This window comes from Montipora foliosa, chromosome 12 (genome assembly GCF_036669935.1).
Source record: "Montipora foliosa isolate CH-2021 chromosome 12, ASM3666993v2, whole genome shotgun sequence".
Classification (NCBI taxonomy): Eukaryota; Metazoa; Cnidaria; class Anthozoa; order Scleractinia; family Acroporidae; genus Montipora; species Montipora foliosa.
In genome coordinates, this window is record NC_090880.1 from 28912749 (window position 1) to 28922748 (window position 10000).

The following is a 10000-nucleotide window of genomic DNA, read 5'->3' on the forward strand; positions in this document are numbered from 1 at the left end:
CGCCCGTCTAATTGATTTACCTCATTCTGGCGACGAGGACAAGACGCGCTATAAGCTCACTGGGAAATTTAAAAGATGGCGGCTCTCTCTGCACGCTGTTTCCGAGCGGTTGCCCGCACTTCGCTTCAAATCTCGGTTAGTATGATGGATCGGTAGCTTGGAAACATTCAGAAAGCAAATTACTTAAGCATTGAGTTCAAATTTTCTTGCAGAGGTCGTCTATGTCGACAAATGGTGTTTCGCAAAGTAAGTAGACTCGACACCCTGGCTGCCAATATTTTTTTCTTTTTTCTTCAACATGAGGAACGATTATGCAACATGTGATCATATTTCTCCAGTAATCGCTTTTCTGCTGTTTCTTTGTTTAGCAAGATGTATATCTTCCCTAGTCGGAAGAACCATTCTAAGAGACTGTGGATTGTAAGTGACAGTTTGTTGTTTAATATTGGTGTGTATGCATATGAAAAAGCACTGTTACAGAACAGTGGACTCCGGTCTGTGCTATAGAGAATTTTGGATAATTCACGGATCAGGTGTGAAGCAAATATTGAGTGATGTTTTTTCTGTAAGAGGTAGTGCTTTTCTATAGAAGTAAGTTATTGTCTTTTAAGTACTGTGGGGTGAAGCATATTATTGTTCAGGGGTGCAGTCTTTCTGACATTTGTTTAAACGAATTTAAACGAGTTAGTTTAAGGAAACTGTGTTGCAGCAGTTTTTATTTGTAAGTACACAACAGCTCACATCAATTATTAAATTTTGTGTTTACAGGCTAAGAACAATAGCAAGAGATAACCTATCCAAAAATCTTGCCAGAAGATACACGAGAATGTCTGCAGCAGTCAGTAAGTATAACATTGAGCCTTCAGGAAAATGTGTCCTCATGGTCATTCATTCTAGTTATTCGTGGCAAAGAATCCGAGAAATTAAAGTCGTACATTGAAACTTTTGATATGACCCATTGACTCCCGGGGGTTCCCCATTGATGAGTTAAATCGTCTGGCATAAGACATAGTAAAAGTCTGGCCGGTTCAGGCTGGTTTGGGTGTCAAAGTGTTAAACAATTTTCTGATTAACCCATTGACTCCCAGGGGCTCCCCATTGACGAGTAAAATCGTCTGGCGTTAGGCAGAGTAAAATACTAAGTCTGACCGGTTTAGGCCGGTTTGGACATCAAAGGATTAAGAGATCATCTGAAATATTGAGACAACTAATGTCATTGCAAAATGGAGCAAGTTGCTTCATTAACTACAAGTACAATGATGTTTAGCATATGAAACTAGTCGTAATAATGGTTGTTTCCCAGGAACACAGTTAACTGGTCTGTAATAACTTAACCCTTTAACACCCAAACCAGCCGGACTTAATATTTTACTCTGTCTAATGCCAGACGATTTTTCTTGTCAATGGAGAACCCCCGGGAATCAATGGGTTAAATGGTTGAGAACCAGGCAACCTTTTGCACGGTCAAAGGTGTGAAATCTAGTCAGATAAAAAACAGGGTCTTCAAATGATAAAATTATAATCCCTACTGTGTATGCAACATCTTCATCAATTATTTGGTGATGCCCATGAAATACATTTATCAGGCTCATTTTGTTCTGCACTTTCTAATTTAATTATAAGATGTTTTAATGGTGTATTTTTGAGTGGTGTTTAAAGTATGAGCAAACCACAACATGCCATGTACGTCGATATTGAAAACATTTAGAGTATTTTAAGTGCACATTAAAGCTCAAGAGACTGTTTTCCAATTCAATTTTCAATAAAAACCCATGTATAAGCCACATCTTTTTGCCAAAATATTGGGCTCAAAATCGTGTGTGTGGCTTATATACAAGACAATTGCTTTCAGAGGGAGTAAACTGGCTGGTATGGGGTCACAAATAACACTAAAGACCTTCCTTAAATAAGCATTAGATTTTGGCAAGTTTATCATGAACGAACAAACACCTTTTTTGCCCAAGTGTTTTTTTGAAGTTTTTAGTTTTTTTCCTCAAAATTATGCTTGAAATTTGGGGTGTGGCTTATCTACAAGTGCGGTTTTTGCACAAGTTTTTGTGGTATTAAACCACTACATATTACTCTTTTATCAAGGAACCTCACTTTTTTGGTATGCATAAGCTATGTTAAGTAATGATATTGGAAAAAAAAACTACCAGTCATTATAGTTCACCACTAAATTTTCTCTGATTCTTATTGGTTTAAATTGATCACGTGATGCGGTAGTGTTCATCCGCGGGGAGACACTATCAGCCCATAGTGCCCGTCCGAGGAAAATACCCGGATGGATAGTAGCCGTCCGCTGAAAATACCTCTGTAAACAAGCGGCCTTATGGAAAATAAACAATCAAAATTGTATTAAGAGGGTTTTTGTTTGTTTTCTTTTTCAAATTTTACATTGGCTGACACGGCTTTCGTCTAATAAAGTTGAAAATAATTCAACATGATTTTTGAGCTGGTGCACGGAAGAAAATTTAGTAGTGAACAATAAAGACAATAGAGTGTTTATGTCTCAGAACTATCGGTCTGATAGTTGCCCCTTGGAAATTTGATGTTCTTAAAACTAGCATATTTGTTTTAAGAAGTTAAATAATATTTGTTTTAAGAAGTCAAATTTCCGCGGGGCAACTATCAGCCGATAGTTCCTCGACAGAAACACTCTATTGTTTAAATAGATAGAGCCTAAGCTGTAGGAGGCAGACAACTTTGCATTCCTGTTTTCCAATAATTTTTGCATTTTTGCATCAAATCAGGAATTATTGATTCTGTTGTGGGTGAAATGACAACCAGTTTAACAAACTTTGAACAACTTGTGCAGTGCATACAATGTGAAATTTGGAGTAGAAAAACATGTTTGCTCTCAGTGAAAAGGCCAAGCATAATTATTTAACCAAGACAGGATGATATTTCAGTCTTGGTGCACTTTAAATATTCATTCATCTCTACTCTCTAATTCGTTTAGATCAAAAGATATTTACTTCTGTTGTGGATATAATATGTGAAGAAGATGAGGGGAACGGAGATGATGAACTTATCACGGATGTTTTAGCGGATGACGATGAAATATTGAGAGTTTGTCATACGCTGAAGACAATGTAGCAACCGCCTGTTAGTTTTAAATACAAAGGTGCCTTTTCCAGGTTCATTTAAGACATCGAAATACCATCCTTACCAGAAATCGAAATGCCATCGTCATCTCTCCACAAGTGCAAACAGTACACGTTCTTGCATCAAATCTTTGAATTCTTTTTAATTTTGCTTGTGACCATAGCAGGTTCGTAACGAGGTTTATTTTTTCGTAACTGATCCCATATTTTTACCCAAAATTTTTGATCCCTGACCCCATAACTGATGCCATATTTGATCCCTGAACCCGCAAAAATTTGATCCCTAATCCCTTATTCCATGAAAAATACTTCTGACCCCGATCCCACGCGTTGTGATTCCAGATCCCTAGGGTTGTGATCCCTGATCCCGGCCCTTCTCATGCTTTTGATCCCTGATTACATACGTAGAGGATATTACATGGCCGCTTGGAGATACGAAATTTCTCTTCGAGTGTTGAAAAATATTTCGCGAGTGAACGCAGCGAACGAATGAAATATTTTTCATCACGAGAAGAAAAATTTCGTATCTCCAAGCGGCCGTGTAATATTCTATTTATTATATAAACGCCAACCTCCAGAATGAAATACTGAATTGTTTCACGAAAGCATCGAAAGGCGCCATTTTGAAATGAAACCATAGAAACAGTGATCTTTTCACGTGTGAACTTCACGTGTGAAGATATCATGTTTTCGCGCGAAAGCTCACTTGGTATTTCGTTGGTGCTTATATAATAAACCTCGTTACGACCCTGCCATAGTTTTTACACGTTGCCTCCAATTTGTGCCGAGATTCAGGTCTTGTTCTTTATTTCCCACAGCCAACGGAAAGCAAAGATTTTTTTAATATGAGGGACTCTTGTCACTGATTTTCTCAATGAATTTTAGATTTAACAAAACTTCCTCACGTTATGCTTATCCCTATTTGGTAGGGGACTTATGGGAAAGGATAACAGTACAGGCGACATAAATTATTTTAAGTCGTTTATATGCCATTGCCTTACTTTGTGGCATACAGAACGATTACAGTTGATTTAAAGGAAATTGACAACCCAGACTCAGTGCTTGTTACATACTCTTTCTAAGAAATACAGCGCAAATAACGAAATTAATGCTGCACACATTAAAGGTCACAGGCAAAAAAAAAAGATGAAATAAAAGGTCTAAAATGAAACGCAAGTACTGTTTGCTTGGAAGGGCTTTACTGTGGTGAGCTTTACTGTGCATGGAAAAACTTATCCTTTTGTTCGAAGCCAAATGAAAACATTTTATTTTTGATCCCTGTAGGTATGGTCGTTTTCAATCCCGTACCTCTTGAGCAAAACTGTGAGTCAGACGACGACAGTTTGGAAGCGGTTTGTGGAGACGATGACGAGACATTTTCGTGCTGTGAAGATGCAATACCTGGCCTCTAAAAGCATAATTATGTAACAATAGAACAAATTTTGCAAGCCATCTGACCTCTTATGTTGTTATAGTTTTAAAAGCCCGTTGCAAGAATGAGTATCAGTTGCCCCGAACACAGAAAATCATCGCAGACATTTTTATTTGACGTGTAATGTCGATTGTGATCTTTTTTTTTTATCAATAAAGAATAAGGTTCAAGCCGCAGTTTCGAGTTACGATTTCTTTTTGTGCATGGGAGAGCTTGAATTATTCTCGCAAAGGCCAGTTCTCAAATTTCTTGCGTCTGCAGTAGAGCCTGTTTTTTCCCTTTTTTGTGTTGTTCCGTTGTTTTTGGTGTTAGGGGCTAATTGTTTAGAATTTTGAAATTCTGGATACCTTTTAGTTTAGAACTACTGGTGTAAAACGATTTTTTTAACGAAAGGTCGTTGCTGTTAATGAAACGACTTGACCATTTGTAAAGAAGCCTTAAAACAGCGCGTTCCAGCCAGGATTTTTTCCGATTCACTGACAACTGGTTACTTTCTTTTATTAATGGCATTGATCTTTCTATCTGTCTTCAGTGGGCGTATTTATACTAGAGGACGTGCCCACGTCTAAGACATTTTAGACGTCTTAGACTCCGCCGGAGTACGACTCCGACTTCGACTCCGTCGCTAGTGAAAACCAGCCTTGAAAGACCAACCTTTTCAGCGATCTGAAACGTGTACCTAGACTTGAAAACTCCACAACTTGAGCCAAACTCTTGAATGTCCTTCTCAGTCCTATATCTAATACCCAGGATTCTCCTTTCGTGTACCTCAAAGTACATTGCGAAAGAAAATGTCGCCTGAGGTATATAGTGTTAACATTTCTCCACAGAGATTCTCTCCATTTCTAGAATAAGAATAAACGCTGATTCCCAATGTCTACCAGACATCCAGAACAGTCAAACTCCATATTAGGGATTTACGACAGTGACGTCGACGAAAACGTCACCTCAAAACAGAAATTTGCGCTACCGTAAGTCTTTCGCTTTTATTCCATCTTCTTCACGTCGTTATGTGTTCCTAACGTCGTGCAATTTGGGCGAAGTGTCCTAAAATAAAATTGGTACGAGCGGTTGCAGAGTAAAAATCACATTGGTATGCTCATGTTGTCATCAAAACTTTCACGTTGTTATGCAGAGAAGCGCAAAAAATATGTGCTAAAATGCCTGAAACACGTGCTGCACGATTATTAATAGACAGCTTAATTAATTTAGCTATCGACTGCAACCTACAATCATTGTGGCCTGCGAACGCAGACGTATTTCCGGCGACTGCCGGAAATACATGTATGTCTGCGTTCGCAAGCTAACTGCCACCGGAAGTGAGCTGTTTTCCTTGTATTGACTCTACCATATTCCCATATTCATATTGCTGACTATCTTTTCACGATTACAGACGATTAGTTTGAAAATTTGGGCGAGACTACTGTCCTGCCATGTGGAATGAAAGGACTTCCTGTTGAAACCGAATTCAGGTACAAGTATAGTGGAGAATCTATTACCATCCACATGAGCCAATCAGAAAGAGCAGAACAAAATACCTCTTCAGTAGTTCAGCTAGAAGGTCTGCTCACAAAGCGAAATAAGCCACTGTGAAAACTTCTCAAAACGAGAAGTTTATTTTTGTCAATTAGAACTGACATTGGATCGAGAGCACCAAATACCCTTTCCCTGAGGTAAGTTAGTCATCAGACTAAAATCATGGAAATAATTGTAGTGACGTGGCTAACAATGCAAATATAGCTCTTTTGTAAATGGCCGATAAATGGGAATTGAAGGCCAAATTTTTCGTATTTACCAACGTGGTTTGCACACTTCAGCTAATGGATTTTTTTTTTTTTTGCGCTTTTGTCGACTTTTAAAACCTTGTGAAAGGACACTGGTTTGTATTCTATGCTGACAAGAGACTATAGTCTCTTGATGCTGAATATGCCATCAAAAGAAGAGTTAACCTTTGGGACTATAGTAAAACTAAACCCCGAGCTGATGGCTTGCCATTCTAGCTGGCTCTATTGTTTTTCAAAATATTTTTAAAATTGCGAAATCAAGGGATAAAGTTTCGTCATAACGCGAACGTTCCAGGGAACATGTCATGCAATAAAATTCCACTTCGAAAATCTACGCAGAGCTGGGTCTCTCAAAAAGGTTTTCTTCAAGGCTTTTCGTTGGGTGGCCGTTGAAAAATAAGCAACGAGCCGAACTGTTGAATGAAATCCTCGTGAAATTTCTCAAATTTTCGTATTTCAGTAACTAAATAGACAAAACAAGGTCCATTGAATTATAAAATACCTCCCATCGCCTCCACGTTAAAAACATGCATAATTTCAATAGTTTTTCCCATCAGTCTTTCAATGCACTACTCGTGCGATGAAAATTATCCTGCTATCCATCCAAATTTTTCAACAATGTTAAAAAAAATTCTAAAAGGAACGGCAAAATTTGAAAGATTGTTTCCTTCAAGACAAAAACTTTGCATATGATTTTTCCAGCTGCATTTACTTTGAGGGCATGTTGGTTGTTCTTGATGAATAACACATTGCTTTGAGGTTTCACTGGTTTTTGCTGTAAACAGGAAAAACGATTCGTCTGATAAAATGGGAATTCCAAACCTCACAGAAACACAGAGAAGGAAAAAGGCGACATCTTTCAATATTTACCAGTTTTCGGTTACAACAAGTACATGAACATTTTCCTGTTTTTTTGTGAAACTTTTCCCCCAGGCTTTGAATAGAAAGTTCATTTTTCATCTTTATTCAGCTGCGTTTTCTAGTGACGTACACTGGTTAATAAGATATCATGGTTTTACTGACTTAAGAGTGGGAAGAAAAGAAACTGGTATTACTTGAGGCAAGTAGGGTAACACAAGAATTTTCAGTCATCAATCAGTTGTATTTGAAAAAGGCGAAAGGCCGAAATGTGATGTTTTGTACGTGTCTAATTATAAGCTAGCAGATCTCGTGACGAGCTTATCACAATCATCTCAAATCAATTACAATTCGACAAAATAATACTGTAGTTCTTTAAGTAACCTGGGCAACCGAGTCAGCGGTAAGGCCTGAGAAATCCTAATAAATTTGCGCATGACAAACGTCCTGAACTGTCCCGTTAAGGATAAACTCCAACAATTAACTGGAGGCTATGAATGGGGAATCGGTACCTAAGAACTACGTTTTATTGCCTTTATAAGATGAAATTGTTAAATTGTAGGTTCTTTAAAATGTAATACCAAGAAAAAACTTTTAACACTAAGCTCAGTGCAAAATGATTGACAAGCACTAGGAGATGTTTCTTTTTTTTTGCATGAATGCAGCCAAAGATAACACACCTCCAAACTATAGAATCAGCATTTTCTCAATCGAATTTGAAAGAATTTGAACTTGACATCACAGTCCCGCTCAGTCTCCAGTATTCTTACAAAGTCGTTTTAAAGGAAACCTCTACTTAAAATAGGAAACGTTTTTCATCGCTAATGTTGTCATTAAACGATGGCTGAAGTTCTGGAATCAACGGTGTTTCTTTATTTTTACAATATCACAGAAGGACCGTTCGATAAAATTTGAAAACGATCACGTTTGATGTTATGACCCATCCATCGTATGCTCAGCACTCCGCAGAAGTCTTCACCCAGCTTGCATTTGTGAGCCTGAAGCCCGAAAATGATCTTTCTTTCGGTCTTCTAATCGCCTTTTGGTTTTACCAATATTTAATATAGAAACTGTCATGCACGGTCCATTAGCAGTGAAAAACTCCTCCTATGCCACTGCTGACTAATTAGATTTCCTCTTTATGTAGAAACGGCTCTACTGTTGCTTATTGGAATAACCCGGAGCTCATTAAGAGGAGCCTCTATCTCCCATACTTGGCCTCGGAGTCAATTCTTTCCCGAGTAGATTTATTTATAGAACACCTCCCTTTGGAGATTCAGCACGCTCACTGTTGTAAAAGCCAATCAAAACAGCACCTCCCTTGGGAGATTCAGCACGCTCACTGTTGTAAAAGCCAATCAAAACAGAGCTATCTCAACGTCAAGGGAATTATGATACTTTTCGCGGGAAAAACCTGTTCCTAAAAGTAAATTTACTCGGGAAAGGGTTGACTCAAGGAATTAGAGGAGATAGAGGCTCTTCTTGATGAGCTCCTGGAATAACATAAAACCGGAGAAAATAATGTTTCCAATCAAATTTGTTTTAGAATTTTTCAAAAATAAAAAGGTATTTATCAGAAAAAAAAACAACATTTAGATTTTCCTGGCGCGACCATCTTTACTGATTGTGACGCGTCGACAACCTCGTCATCAGGGCGCTTTTTCCAGGGCGCCCTGGGGACGAGGTTGACGCGTCGGAGAAGCTCGTGACCTTGAAGTTAACTCTGGCTCAGAGCTGGGGTTTTGAGAGTTTAAACATTTACATTTTTGCATATTTGGATGTAACGTAGCTCATGCATTTTCCCGCGCGTGCAGCATCGATTTTATTTTGTCCATATTTGGGCATAAACTCCCCAGCTTTGTTCCAAGGAAAAGAGTTGGCAAGTTACACGCTTCAAGGCCCAGTAATAGATCGTTTTCACGTGACGTCATCATTTTCTAAAATCCAAAGCTAAAGAGCCACGAAAGTTTTTATCCTCATCAGGAGGTAAATTTGTATCCATCTGCAATTTTAAAGCTCAATAGCGTGCTTCGTTTGGAAACCAGAGCATTTTGAATTTCTGAGTTATAGCGGTGCGTGACACGAGGCGACGATCGAGTTTATTGAGAAATATATATTTATCTCATGGTTTTGAGCCTTTTTTAGAATTTAAAGCATTAGGAAACGTGCTTAGGTAAATAGCTGTCTGTTCAGTACAGATGATCACTCGCCTAGATAGCCAAAGTAAGTAACAGCTGTTGACCCTATTTTCCGGCCGCCATATTGGTGCACCAACATGGCGTTTTCATACTGAGCTCTGTAAATTTCTGCGAAACATTTCGACGAATATCTGAAGTTTGGGGAAACACACAGGCCTAAAACTTGGAGAAGTGTCTTCTTCATTTATCTTCTACGACATCACGAATTCTTGACCTTTTCCACTGGATGGTTTTCGATTTATTTTTTTATTGCGTGACAGTGAAAACGATCTATACGGGCAACTTGTCGCGCAACAATGTTGCTTTGCAAGTTGAGATGGTTTGTTCCTCGAATTACCACCTTCTTACGCAACAAATTAATTTTTGTGTTTCAAAATGAAGACGTAGCTTTTTACTATTCACAAGACTCCTAGTGATATGCGAAAATTAAATAACACGGAATACCAGCATGTTATTGGCTGGGCGTGCATAAAACACGCGCATGACACTACAGGATAGCTATAAATACGCTTTGTTTGAGGTGCGCGCGCTTCTTGCTCAGTACATACATACATACATACATACATACATACATACATACATACATACATAATCTTTATTTTGACACGATAAGGATAAAAG

General features: G+C 38.3%; 2 protein-coding genes across 4 annotated transcripts in view; both read left to right on the forward strand.

Moving 5' to 3' along the window:
* Positions 1–19: 19 nt before the first annotated feature.
* On the forward strand, positions 20–4715 carry LOC137978721 (uncharacterized). Of its 2 annotated transcripts, XM_068825751.1 has the most exons (6): positions 20–135; positions 213–246; positions 369–420; positions 769–842; positions 2963–3127; positions 4392–4529. In XM_068825751.1, the coding sequence occupies exons 1-5, from the start codon at positions 76–78 to the stop codon at positions 3097–3099; spliced, it is 357 nt and encodes a 118-aa protein (XP_068681852.1). In that variant the 5' UTR covers positions 20–75; the 3' UTR covers positions 3100–3127; positions 4392–4529. The 2 variants fall into 2 exon arrangements, with proteins under 2 accessions (XP_068681852.1, XP_068681853.1); XM_068825752.1 differs by lacking the exon at positions 2963–3127 and having other exon boundaries at positions 28–135; positions 4392–4715.
* A 1361-nt stretch (positions 4716–6076) lies between these two features.
* Positions 6077–10000, forward strand: part of LOC137978755 (4-galactosyl-N-acetylglucosaminide 3-alpha-L-fucosyltransferase FUT5-like) — an 11936-nt gene continuing 8012 nt past the window's right edge. The window contains exon 1 of one of the 2 annotated variants that reach the window (XM_068825807.1): positions 6077–6212. The gene's annotated coding sequence lies outside the window, so the exon portion shown is untranslated. Of the gene's footprint in view, positions 6213–9945 lie in introns of those variants that run through there. The other variant, XM_068825806.1, reaches the window with a different exon arrangement.